This window comes from Typopeltis vanoorti, chromosome 17, assembly GCF_054136105.1.
Source record: "Typopeltis vanoorti isolate ZY-2024b chromosome 17, IOZ_Tvanoo_1.0, whole genome shotgun sequence".
Taxonomy (NCBI): Eukaryota; Metazoa; Arthropoda; class Arachnida; order Uropygi; family Thelyphonidae; genus Typopeltis; species Typopeltis vanoorti.
The window spans coordinates 58,621,886-58,636,699 of NC_143565.1; the positions used below are offsets into that span (position 1 = coordinate 58,621,886).

The following is a 14,814-nucleotide window of genomic DNA, read 5'->3' on the forward strand; positions in this document are numbered from 1 at the left end:
GAGATACTGAGACAGGAGTGTTGGTAGCTTGCTACACCTTTGCAACGAGTTGTCCTGGTGTTGTATCACCTTACCCTAGTCCTGAAGATACTTTCAGGCGCAAACTTTGTTTGCTCACACTTGGATAAAGGATTAAACTAAATTTATTATACGATTTGGCTTTGCCCAATAATTTATTACGAAGTATAATTAACAAATGGAAATCTAACCATTTTCTTAAATCTATAATTTCTTCTGCATAAATGTTTCTATGCTTTCATGACTACCACCTGAGAAAGAAGGTATTCCTAAATTTGGATTAACAAACTTAAAAAATTCCTCATCCTTACTTGCAGAAACTTCACTACTAGAATTTCTATCTCTTGTGGCCATCATACTCGAGTCAAATTTAAGCTTTCTGGAGTCAAAAATAAAGTTAAGTCACAACCTATCTTGTTGACTGTGCTATTATTATTTATCATTTACTGTTATCAGCTGTTCCTGCTATTTTAAACAAAATATGACAGCTGTACTATTTATTTAAAATAACAGGAACAGCTGATAACAGTAAATGATCAGAATGAACTCTTTTGTAATTATTTTACACCGAGTGTTAGATAATTACACAAGAGTTCATTCTGATTGGTGCAATGACTTTATTATTATTATTACTAAAGAAAGCCTGATACAGAAAATAATCAAAAGGAAACTACATCTATTTGGCTATATATGTAGAATGAACGATGAGAGAAAATTAAAAACGTTGGTTTGGAATGATTGAAGGAAAGAACAAAAGAGGAAGACCAAACAGAGAATGGGGCAATGACATCGTCAAATGTGCAGAAACTCTATACACAAACTGAGTCACCTTGCACAAAATAGAATCCAGTGGAAGAATCTTATGAAGATGGCATCAGAACACCTACAGCATTGAACCCGTGGTTGTTGTTCATTGATTATTAATATGATTCAGGCATCCATGGAGTCAAAAGACTCATTGTGGAGGGCCCAATATTGAAAACACAAAGTCTATCATACCATTCTTTGAACTCACTGACTGTTGTTGTGCTCTCACACTCTATCAGGCAATGCACTCCATGATTCAACCATCCTCCATGCAAAGAAAACAATCCTCACTTTCTTGCTCATAGCTTCCTTTTGTAACTTCCAGAGATGGACCCTTATGCTCCCTCCTCCCCCACCTCTTCCATCAAGCAAAAGAACTCCCCCAGTGTCAACTCTGTAAATAGCTCTCAACAGTTTAAAAGGGTCATTCATATCACCTCTCCTGTCCATATTTCCTCAGCCTGTCTTCATAACTAACATTGCACAGTTAATTTATCCCTTTCAAATCCTGAGGACCAAATCTGAGAACAATGGTCTGATCAGAGCTTTATACAAGGGAATGACAACTTTTACCTCTGCAGATCAGCATCCTTCTCAGTACTGCGGCAATCCTATGGGTTACCTTTACTATATGTTCCCTGGATTTCAGGTTTCTATTAATCATCACCTCCCAGATCCCGTGCCTCCCCTACTTCCTCCAACAGAGTATGCAGCCTCTCATCAATGTAGCCCAAATTTCAAGATTTTACACTTAGCTGCACTAAACTGATATCCCCATTCACATTTGCCAGTGTGCTCAAGTTTATTCAAATTCTCTTGCAGGTCAACCATATCTGCACTATTACTAATAACCCTTCCCAGCTTCACATCATTTGCAAACAACTGAATATCCTCCTGCAATCCACTGACAATATCATTAAACAATGTACATCCAAATAATGAGCCCTGTGAGAAGGTCACAAGTAGAATCCCACTTGTAACCTTCTGCCTCCTTATTGCCCCCCCCGCACAATACACAACTCACAGATACCTATTCGAGAGCCAATCCTGAATCTAGTTCCCTAACTTGACATCTAAACCCATGTGCTGAAACTTAAATATCAGCTTATTATGTGGTAAACTTTACAAATGCCTTTGTAAAATAAAAAATAAAAAAAAGGCAGAATATGCCTTTCCCTTATCAACTGCTCTTATCACCTTATAAGACAATCACACTAGAAGCAACAAGAGGTAGCAAGATTGCAGGAGTAATATAAAGTGAAATTGTCAGAATGCAAGATTTAATGAGACAGTTATTAAAAATGAAAAATGAAATTAGTAATATGTGGAGTGATGTTAGACATCTAGTGGAAACTAATGAAAGTGTGCAAGAAAATAGAATGAAAGAAAAAAAGAGTAAAAGAGGTGATGAGGGATTCCAGGATAGTAGTATATGGAGACTCCATAATTAGAGGGCTAGTTACTGAGAGAATATATATAAGGTCTGTTATCCAGGTGGGAGAATGAGTAGGATAATTAAGGCATTGGACATGAGGAAGAAAAGAGCAGGAGAGTTAGTCGTGATTGTAGGGACGAATGATCTAAGTGAACATAAGAAGGATGCGAGGATGAATATTAGGAAACTATTGATAAGCGTGAAAGATAGCAGTGTAGTAAGAAAGGTTGTCAGTGTGTTGCCTAGGTATGACAATGATGAGTTGCAACGGAGAACCAAAATCATGAATAGTATGCTAGCGGAGCTGGAGGAGAAGGAAGTGAAGCTTGTGAATGTATGGCATGTGTTTGAGTGAAGAATGAAATTATACAGGCGTGATGGGTTGCATTTAAATGGCTTTGGAGTGAGTGTACTGGAGAAAGTGTTGCCAGATGCAAGTACTCCCAGATCCTGTGCCTCCCCTACTTCCTCCAGTACAGTTTTTCCAACAGAGAGAGATGGAATAGGGAAACATGGAATAGGGAGAGTGGATGTTGAAAGCAGCAGTGAATGTGTGTATGAAGATGGAGTATATTATGATGTGGGTGGGGAAGTTGAGACTGAGCAGATATATGTGGTGAGTGGTGATAAAGGTGGCTGGACAGGTGTAGTAGGAAAATCACAACCAGCACATGGTTTGGATAGGACTGGCTATAGACCTAAAAATGAACTGTTTTTTTGTTTACAATTGCCACAAGGATCAGAGATAAGGGGGATGAAATGGTTTCAGTGATTGAGTTTATTCACTTCAAAATCATTGGCATAAGTGAAAGAAGGTTGAATGATGATGATATCATAAGGGGAATAGAAATAGGAGGATACAGTATGTTCTGCGAGGATACAAAGGGCAAGAAAGAAGGAGGAGGAGGAATGCTGCTGATGATAGCAGGGGAATTAAATCAACATAAGATAGACATGAAAGGGGAGAATAGTGGCAATGGTTACATGGCAGTGTGGTGTAATGTGGAGGTTGAGAGGAAGACATATTTAGCTAGATGTTGTTATAGGCCTGGGAATGAGGAGGGAGGTGATGAAGAAACATATAAAAACTTGGATTAGTGAACAAAGGAAGGGTAATTATTAGGGGTGATTTTAATTATGGCAATATAGATTGGAATGAAGAGATAGCATTTGGGAATAAGGAAAGTGAATTTATAGAGTTCTTAAGAGATAACTATCTCAGGCAGCACATAAAGGAGGGCATGCGAGGATCAAGAGTTCTAGATCTGATCATTTCACCAGAGGATGTAATTGCGAGAGGGTTTTCAAACTTTCCTCCACTTGGTGAAAGTGATCATAAAGTAATCACCTGTGTTGTTGCTAGTCATATGCAGACTCTCGTAAGGAAAGGATGTATGTAGAATTATAAGGCTGGTGATTATGAAGAGTATAAAGAACAAGCCAGGAGAGTGACTCAGTTAGTGAGGAAATTGGCAAATCAGGCAAGAAAAAAACCCCAGAGAGTTTTTTTAGCTATGTGGCAAGTAGAAGGAAGAATGACCATCGTAAGATGAAGTTCGTGGATGAAAGTGATAGAACGGTAACTGCTGCAGAAAACATTGTTGAGGTATTCAGTGTTCAATTTATAAGGGTGTTTCATCCTGATCAGGATGGAATCATGAGGAACTTAAGTGTAAAAGACATAGGAGGGTATGGCTTAATTGTGGGTGAGCATGAGGTTTTTGAGGAAATAAATAACCTTGATGTTAATAAGGCCACATGGATTTGATGACATATTACCACACATCTTAAGGGCATGTTCCAAGGAAATGGCAGTAGCATTGGCATGCCTGTAACGTGCAATAAAAGTCTTACAACAGTACTGGTTCCCAGGGAGCGGAAGGAGGGTAAAATTGTTCCACTGCACAAAGGTGGTGATAAGGCTGTAGCTTCAAGTTATAGGCCAGTCTGCATATCTGGAGAGATTGACGAGAAGTGGTATACAGAAATGGATTCATAACAGTAGTGTTCACTGTGGTTATGAGCAGGTGTTTGTTAAGGGGAGATCCTGTTTCACTAACTTACTTATGCACTATAAGAAGGTGACAAATAACTTGCATAAGGGAGATGCATATACAGGTGTGTACTTAGATTTTGCAAAGGCGTTTGATAGATTGCCATATGACAAGCTCTAATATAAATTCAAACAGATGGGACTGGATAACAGACTTCTGAGTTGGATCAGTGACTAGCTGTCTCATAGGTATCAGAAAGTTGTATATGGGGGTGCAGTATCCCGAAAGAGAAAGGTCACTAGTGGTATGTCACAGGGGTCAGTTTTGAGGCCATTGTTGTTCAATTTGTATGTTAATTATATTGGGAGGGATTTAACTAGTGATATACAGCTGCTTGCAAATGATGGAAAACTGGGGAGAGCAATGAAGAGTCAAGCAGACTTGAATAAGTTGCATGAATGGGCAGGTAAGTGGAACTATCAGTTCAATGTTACAAAGTGTAAGGTATTGAGATTTGGTAAGCAATGATGGAATGCAAAGTATACACTTTGTAGGGAAACTTTTACAGAAGTAGAGGAGATGAGAGATCTAGGAGTGATGGTGGACAAGGAAATGAAATTCATGGGCCACATTGCAGAAGTTGTGAAGACGTCACATTGGATAATGGCAATGATGCAGAGGACCCTGATATCCAGAAATAGAAAGGTTATGATGCCATTGTATAAGGTCTTGATCAGGCCTCCTATGGATTATTGTGTACAGATTTGATCACCTGGTTTTCATGGTGACAAGGATATGTTGGAAAGGGTCCAGAGAAGATTCACAAAGGTGGTCAGTGGTCCTTGGAATGTGGAGTATGAGTGGAGGGGGGGGATAATTGAAACATAAGCTAATCAGGGGTTGTTAGTGGGTTGACAAGGAAGAGATTTTTCATAGAATGGGAGATAGGGGAAGAACAAGAGGCCATCAAAGGAAACTGTATAAGGATGGTGTGAGCAGAGGAGTGACGAGTAGGTTCTTTGCATGGAGAGTGGTTGATGAGTGGAATGCATTGCCTGAGTGTGTTGTTGCTGTAGACACATTGAATCAGTTTAAAGCAAGGTTGGATGAGAATCGTGTAAAATAGTGTGTACCTCCCACGATGAGCCTCTGACTCCATGGAAGTCAAACGTTAATAATCTCTAAAGCAAGAGTGCCCCCTAACAAATCCATGTTAACTCTCACAGATAATATTATCCTCATCTGCCCAATGTTGTATATGGTTCCTTAATAATTTCTCCAAGATCTTAACAACTATTCATTATTAATATTACGGGCGACTCCAGGGAGTCCTTAGACTCATCGAGGGAGGCCCTAAACATCATGTCCACACAACTATACGACATTCTCACAGTATCTATCATACCTTGCCTTGAATTCACTCACCGTCATAGCACCCACAACAGACTCTGGCAGCTTATTCCACTCATTTACCACTCTAAAAGTAAAGAACCCAGCTATTGCCCAGCTTCCATAGGTATCCCATAGTTCTCCCACCACCAGTCCTGATCTCAAAAATATCCTCTGAATTAATCCTATAGAAACCTTTTAGCGATTTGAATGTCTCAATCATATCTCCCCTTTTCCGCCTATCAACTAATTTCTGAAACCCACAAATCTTCAACCTGTTCTCATATGGTTCATTCCATAGACCCACTATCATCTTAGTCACTTGCCTCTGAATCCTCTCCACCTCCTCCCCATCAAGAAGGAACCTAGGTGACCAAATCTGGGCACAGTAGTCGAGATGAGGTCTTATTAAGGCTCGGTACAGAGGTACAATAACTTGCTTGTCTCTGCTCGTCAAGGTATTTTTCAACAACCAAGTGAGTTGATGAGCTGATTTAGCTACTTTTGCAGTGTGCCCCCTAAACTTCATCTCCCTATCCACCAACACTCCCTGGACTCATCAGTCTCCTGGAGAACAGTTCCACCAATGTGATATAGTGCTGTTAATCTTTTCACCCCAAAATGCATAACCTTACATTTTGTCACATTAAATTGACATCATTCTCCTTAGCCCAGAACTCCAATCTATCCAAGTCATCCTGCAAGATTTTGACATCTTCTGCATTCACTATCACCCTACCCAACTTTGCATCATCAGTGAACAAATGAACTGTTCCTCTTAGATCCTTCCCTATATCGTTAATGAACAAATTAAACAGCAGTGGTCCAAGAACAGAACCCTGCAGCACACTACTAGTCACAGGTCATCTTTTGGACTCTACTCCTGAATAAACTACTCTTTGATATCTCTCCATCAACCACCCACCTATCCAACTCACCAATTATTCATGAAACACAAACTGGTCTATAATCTGACACTTCCAATCTGCTACCATCCTTATGCAATGGCAATATCTTACCCTCCTCCCACTCCTTGTGTACCTTTCCCTTGGCCAGATTTTCATTGAAAAGTCAGGTTAATGGACCTGTCAGTTCTTTAGCACATTCTCTCAAAACCTGTAGTGAAATTGCATCCAGTCCCATTTCTTTATTGACATCCAGAGTACTCAGTATTTGAAACACACTCTCCTCTTGCACTTCTAAACCTCGAACCTGCTCTATCCCTCTAGTATTAAAGCCAACTTCTCCAGGATATGAAATATTCTGGAGTAGTTTTTTTTTTTTTTTTTTTTTTTTTTTGTAGAAGTAGAATTTACTGGTATAATGAAATATGCCAATAAAATGTTCAGTGAAAAACTCCACTGTCATCTCTATCAGTCACCTCTATTCCCATTTTTATTCAACAATGTCATTCTTCCACAATAATTTCTCCTCCTACTGGCCACATAACTAAAACTTCCTTAGGATTTTCTTTGGATCTCACAGCCAATCTCTTCTCATATTCCAGTTTGGCCCTCCTTACCATACTAGTCTTCTTGTGTAGAGGCTTAAGTGCTGTGAGGACATTATGTTGGAGGTTTAATGGATTTATTTACAACACTCGGAATGAATTAAATTAGAATTTAATACTCCTATATTTCGTCCTAGTCACTAGGACATCTACGGGGATTACAAAAACTTACAATACTAAGCCCAACCACGTGGGTGACGCTAAAGTCCTATCTAGGCGGAGCGCCCTCTAAGGGCGGTAGTAGGTGGCCTGGAATGTACGGTGGGACCTCTGGTGATGAGTGTTTCCCAAATCTTCGGAAGCTTAATGCAACCATATTTGTTTAGATTTGGTTGGTTTCTGAGAGCTGCTGCTGCTTCTAAGAAAAGTCTCTCTTTCTTGAATTTGCTGTGGTGGAGCATGGTGGTTTTCTTCCATGATACTCTGTGGGTGGTGTCCAAAACATGGTCAGCCAAGCCTGAATGGCCATAGTTGTGTTTAACGATGTACGACTTGTGTTCCTCCAGGCGGATGGATGCTGATCTGCCTGTCTGTCCAAAGTACGCAAGCTTACAGGAACAGGGTACTTTGTAAACTCCAGGCAGAGAGAGAGAGGGGGGGAGCTGATCTTTCGTAGAACGGATAAGGGTAGCAAGTTTGCGGTAGGGCTTGTATGCTGTGTGTAGGTTATACTTTTTAAGTATCTTGGCTAATTTTTCCGAAGTGCCTTGGATGTAGGGTATGGTGATGGCATTTTTAAATTCTTGTTGACTAGAGGGACGGGGAATGGGGGAGGAATTGATTATTTTTTTGATACTGTGTTCACTGTAGCCATTGGAGAGGAAAGTTCTGTGTATGTGGTTAAGCTCAGTAGTGAGGGCGGTTCCACTGGAACAAAGATTGTGGGCTCTCTTGGTAAGGGTTTTAATGATGCCATATTGTTGTGAGGAGTGGTGGTGGGAGAGTTTGTGAATGTATCTGCCTGTGTGTGTGGGTTTTCTGTATACAGTGAAGGCAAGTGTATCATTGGGCAGGCGCGTGACTAAGGTGTCTAGGAAGGGTAAACAATTGTTCTTTTCCTTTTCCATAGTAAACTCTGGTGATGACGATACTTTTTTCTTTGTGTAGTTTCGCAAAGAAAAAAAAACTACGCAAAGAAAAAAGTATCGTCATCACCAGAGCGGATAAGGGTAATGCCACAGTTGTTCTTAATACCAGCGAATACAAACGTAAAATGAACACTATCCACCACGATCACGCTACCTACATCCTGCTAGAACACGATCCCACAAAAACACAAGTTAAGAAATTAAAAATCTTACTTAAAAAAGTAACCTCCTGGCCCCCTGACATCACGAAAAAACTTAAACCTTTCCACTCCCGTCCCCCCCCGAATATATGGTTTACCAAAAATCCACAAACCCAATTCCCCACTCAGACCTATAGTAGATGCCACCAATGCACCTTGTTACAGACTGTCTAAACAGCTGGCCAACTCTCTGTCCCCCCCTCACCGGAAATTCAGCTTCCTATAAAAAAAACTCGACCCACTTTAAAACCCTCACAGAAAATTTAACCTTGAACAATACAGACATATTGGTAAGCTTTGATATCTCCTCTTTGTTTACCAATATTCCCTTAACTGACACTTTATCTCTCTTAGAAAACGTTTTCCCCTCTGACATCTTAGATCTCTTTTCCTTTGCCATCAACTCAGGATATTTCTCTTGGAATAACAAAATCTACAAGCAGATAGAAGGAACCGCCATGGGTTCCCCCCCTCTCACTCCGCCCCTGCCAATTTCTATATGGAAGATTTCAAAAAACGAGCCATACTCAGCCCCACTCAAACCTTCTATCTGGCTAAGATATGTAGATGATGTGTTCTCCATTTGGCCCCATGGCCCACACACGTTAGACTCCTTCCTCAGTTATCTCAATAGCCTACATCCAAGAATCCAGTTTACTATGGAAAAGGAAAAGAACAATTGTTTACCCTTCCTAGACACCTTAGTCACGCGCCTGCCCAATGATACACTTGCCTTCACTGTATACAGAAAACCCACACACACAGGCAGATACATTCACAAACTCTCCCACCACCACCCCTCACAACAATATGGCATCATTAAAACCCTTACCAAGAGAGCCCACAATCTTTGTTCCAGTGGAACCGCCCTCACTACTGAGCTTAACCACATACACAGAACTTTCCTCTCCAATGGCTACAGTGAACACAGTATCAAAAAAATAATCAATTCCTCCCCCATTCCCCGTCCCTCTAGTCAACAAGAATTTAAAAATGCCATCACCATACCCTACATCCGAGGCACTTCGGAAAAAATAGCCAAGATACTTAAAAAGTATATCCTACACACAGCATACAAGCCCTACCGCAAACTTGCTACCCTTATCCGTTCTACAAAAGATCAGCTCCCCCCTCTCTCTCTGCCTGGAGTTTACAAAATACCCTGTTCCTGTAAGCTTGCATACTTTGGACAGACAGGCAGATCAGCATCCATCCGCCTGGAGGAACACAAGTCGTACATCGTTAAACACAACTATAGCCATTCAGGCTTGGCTGACTATGTTTTGGACACCACCCACAGAGTATCATGGAAGAAAACCACCATGCTCCACTACAGCAAATTCAAGAAAGAGAGACTTTTCTTAGAAGCAGCAGCAGCTCTCAGAAACCAACCAAATCTTAATAAATACGGTTGCATTAAGCTTCCGAAGATTTGAGAAACACTCATCACCAGAGGTCCAACCTTACATTCCAGGCCACCTACTACCGCCCTTAGAGGGCGCTCCACCTAGATAGGACTTTAGCGTCACCCACGTGGTTGGGCTTAGTATTGTAAGTTTTTGTAATACCCGTAGATGGCCTAGTGACTAGGACGAAATATAGGAGTATTAAATTCTAATTTAATTCATTCCGAGTGTTATAAATAAATCCATTAAACCTCCAACATAATACCATACTAATCACTCTCCTGGCCTGACATATTCTTCGTGTATCTGCTCTCCATACCTCTCCTTACATATCTTCCATAACCTCTTTTTAACCTGCAATTCCTGTTTGATATTGTTTGTCATCCACTTCACACTAAATTCTGTCCTCTTCTTTGAAATTACATTTTGATAACATTGAGATAACATGGATACAAAGCATAAATTATGACAGTTTGGATTAAGTTTAAGCATGTCTGAGACAGCTGATGCCTAAAATGCTCATTATGCTTTAATTTTTATTTATTTTTCCTTTTCAGTAATGCAGTCTTTCTCTAATAGAATAGTAGTACACACATTAACTTTAAATATATTCAGGTGGTGGAAATATAATCTGATTTATTTATTTATTTTTTTAACATAAACATACAAAAAAATAAGGATTTGATTTATATTAACTGTGATATCATGACTGCCATATTTTAACAGCATTCTTCCAACTAATTCTTTCTTTTAAGGTTACACAGTGGTCAGCATTCATAGTTAAGAAATTTTTAAATAAACAGGTTTAAATAAACAGGAACTGCACTCTTAAATAAGTGATAAATAAAACAAATAACATGTTACCTGGAAAAATTTATCTTCAGAACATTCTTCAAAATATCCAGTAAAGCTTGGTGCTGAATGACCACTAGAAGAAGAGACCCTTGCTCCTGGCTGAATTCCTCAAATAAATAAACAAACAAACAAAAATAAATTTAAATAAGCAAATATAGTTAGTATTCCTATAAATGAATGTTCTTATCTAATTTAAACAGGTTTAAAAACATATCAGTGGTAAAGCACAAAATCTCAATGTTCATCATAATCCTTATCTGTCTACTGCTGGACGATGATTTCCTTCATATTTTTTTACATTTCTCTGTCTCTGGCCCAACCATTTCAGTCATTTCTCACTGAATGATGTAGTTCATCTCTCCACCTTGTTGATGGTCTGCCAGATCATCTTGAATCTTCTCGTATTTGCCATTCTGTACAAATTTTTTTCCAGTAGTTGTCTCCCTGTCTTGTGATGTGCCCTGCCAATCTCTATTTTTTTTTATTTCTTTAAAGATCTCTTTTAAAGAAATAAAAAAAATAGACATGGACAGGGCACATCACATTCGCTGATATAATTTTTTCCTCTGATATCTATGTTTTTTACTTTATCTATTCTTTTTATCTTTAACATTGATCTTTCCACATTTCTCTGCATAGCACCTAATTTATTTTCCAGTATTCCTGTGATGCTCCAAGTTTCTGCTCCATACGTCATAGCTGGTATGATGCACTGTTCATATACTTTTTTTTTTTTTTTTTTGTTTTAAGACAGACAGGTATGTTTTCTTTATAATTTTATTATTTTCTAAATTGTCTCCATCCATGGTTTATTCTTTGTTTTTCCTCATGCTCCCTATTTCTATCTATGTTAATTATTTGACATAGACATTTAAAGAATTTAGTTACATTTTCTATTTCTCTGTCATTTATTTCTATTTTATGGTTGTAGTTTATATTTTTGTTGTACATTATTTAGTTTTATCAATATTTATGCTAAGACCAGGCTTTTTGCTTTCTTTACCTAATCCTTTAATCATTTCTTTTAGCTCATCAGGGTGTTTTAGAAAATATTACTTAATGTTAAGTAATAGCAAACAGGAACTCAGATGACAGAGGTTATGGAAGGCATATGAAAAGAGAGTAAGAGAATTGGTGAAGAGCTGCATAAGGAATACATAGCTCAGCCTTGAAAGGTAACTATATAGTATGGAGAGAAAATTAAAAATGAGAGGAGACAACCCAAAGAGTTCTTTTGGTATATGGCCAGTAGTAGGAAAAATTATCATTGATGGATACACTTGCTGGATGGAGATGGTAGAGTGACCAGTAGAGCTATTTAATGATCATTTAATAATATGATCCTGTTTTATCCTGGTAAAGCAGACATTATACCTGGAGGGGGGGGTGAAAGATTAGTATTAATATTCCTTTGAAGCCTCCATGGAGTCCAAAGACTCATAATGGGAGGGTTGAATACTCAGAGACCACAATAACTATCATACTTTGCTTTGAACATATTCAATGTTGAAGCACTTACTACTCATTCTGGTAATGGGTTCCACTCGTTCACAGCCCACGAAGCAAAATTTCTCTTTTTCATCTCTTTACTCATGACTCTTATATGGCCTCCACGGATGACCTCTAGTTCTCACATCACCCATTATTCTATGCAATAATTATGCAAAACAATGTAAAACAATGAACTACATTCCCTCAATCTTCTTCATGCTCAATATTTCAGAGTCCTGACACAGTTATCAGTCTGTGCATTCTCCAATGTTTCCTTATTACTGATAAAGCCAGATCTATCTACAAAAATCCAAATGAGGCTGAATTAGTACCCTATAGAGTGGAACTATTACCTCCTCATCCTTACATGTCTCCTTTGTATTATAGCAGCGATTTTTTGGGTAACTCTTACAATAAAGTTCTTCCAATGTGGTAACCCTCATTCCATCTTCTCTGGACAAAGAGCATAACACTTAGCAACACTAAAATGACATCCTCATTCTTCAGTCCAAAGTACCAACTTATTCAAATCCTGTTGAATAGTATTATTACTATTCAAATCCTCTTGTAACAACAACCGTGTCCACACAATTCATCGTGGGAAAATTCTTTGCACACAATTCATTGTGAAGAAAATACACCATGGAGACTCTTCATCATGAGAAAATTGACTGTGTGGAAAATTAATCCCAAGAAAATTTGAAATCCTACTGTCATGTCATTCACATATACGAAAAACAATAAATATTTTAGATATTATTTCGATTATATGCAGCGTTCTAAAATTTTTTATTCCGTATGAAGTTATTGATATTCTTTCTTACTTAGATACTATGGGCTCTGTATATGGAATATAAATTTTTATAAAACTGGGATAGTGTGGTTAGAGAAAAAGATTTCCCAATTCTCCCTAAATATTCTTAAATATTTAGGGAGAAAAGCTATTTCCAACTAATTCTTTCTTTTAAGGTTACACAGTGGTCAGCATTCATAGTTAAGAAATTATGGAGACCCAACACACGTGTTAAAATAATTACTTTACTTAATATTAGGAAAGTAACATTCGACATTTCAACTTCTGGATTTGAGGTCATTATCAGGAAAATACATATGTATAAAATACAAGCTACATGCCACTGCACTTCACAAAGGTAAAATGATTCTAACTGCTCATTAATCTTTTACCTAGCCTGATCTCTTGTGGAAAAAACTAAATTAATAATATTAAATTATAAAAAAAATTAGAAATAGATTAAAAAAATTTAATTAAAATAAATAAAAAATAAACACAAAATATCTTTTTAAAAATAAAAAAACAGAACTACATTAAGCGTTTCTGAAGTCCCCTCATATTGAGATTTTTTTCTGGGCTTGTACCAGTTGCTATAAGGGTTGCAGATGGGTCCTCCACCTTCTTGGAATGATTAATCTGTCATTTTTGTTCAGGTTTGGATTGTGTTGGCATTTCAGAGGCTTCTTTGAATTTTCTCTCAAACCAGGTGAGGTGTAGGGACTTGGTGCCTTTCCAGTCAATTCTATGGTACGTTTGGAGTGTGTGGTCTGATAGGCCTGTTTTACCATAATGGAGGTATTTGATGTGTCGTTTGTATTCCTCTTTTCTGATTAGGATCAAGCATCCTGTTTCCCTTATGTAGAATAGGTTACATGTACATTGGATTTTGTAAACTCCTGGGTAGGTCAGGTATGGAAGAGAATCTTTGGAAAAACCGAATAAATTTCTTAATTTTGTCAGGGAATTGAATGTAGTCTTGATGTTGTATTTATAGAGTTCTGTCTATTTTTTCTGAAATGCCTCTAACATAGGGTATGGCATTCTTGTAATCTTTTTTGTGTTTAGTGGTATTTATGGAGGATCTTGTGAACAGTTTTTTTATGGTAAATCATTAACCAAACATTTTTTACAAATGTTTGGTTAATGATTTCGTTCATTCGAGCAAATTGGTAGTGCTTTGTTTGAGGGTGTTCATGACTCCTAGTTTTTGTGTTGGTGGTATGAATTTTTGTATGTTCAATGTAGTTCTGTTTTTAATTTGTTTATTTAAAAAAACATTTTATGTGTTTATTTTTTATTTATTTATTTGAATTTAATTTTTTAATCTATTTCTAATTTTTTTAAATTTAATATTATTGATTTAGTTTTTTTCCACAAGAGGTCAGGCTAGGTAAAAGATTAATAAGCAATTATTTATTTTACCTTTGTAAAGTGCAGTGGTATGTAGCTTGTATTTTATACATATGCATTTTCCTGATGACCTCAATACAGAGGTAGAAATGTCGAATGTTATTTTCCTAATATTAAGTACAGTAATTATTTTAACATGTGTGTTAGATCTCCTTAAATTCTTAACTATGAATGTCCAAGTAATAGTTAGAATAGTTATTAGAGAAAATAAAATGTTTAAGATTAGCTAGGGAGAAAGGGCACAATATTTAAGAATTTTTTTCTTCTAATCATTCACTATTTTTCTGCACCTTTAGATACCCATCCAGAAGGTGATGTGTTTAAGTTATTGAATACATGTGTGCAGAGGACATAGTGGAGTTGTTCAATGAGCAATTTATTAGAGTATTTCATCATGGAGAAGAAGGTTTTAATACTA

General features: G+C 37.7%; 1 protein-coding gene across 1 annotated transcript in view; it reads right to left on the reverse strand.

Moving 5' to 3' along the window:
* Positions 1 to 14,814, reverse strand: part of Kif3C (Kinesin family member 3C) — a 685,271-nt gene that overhangs the window by 172,441 nt on the left and 498,016 nt on the right. Inside the window, exon 14 of the mRNA XM_090406914.1 lies at positions 10,712 to 10,809. Coding sequence (XP_090263040.1) covers positions 10,712 to 10,809 — 98 coding nt within the window. The remainder of the gene's footprint in view (positions 1 to 10,711; positions 10,810 to 14,814) is intronic.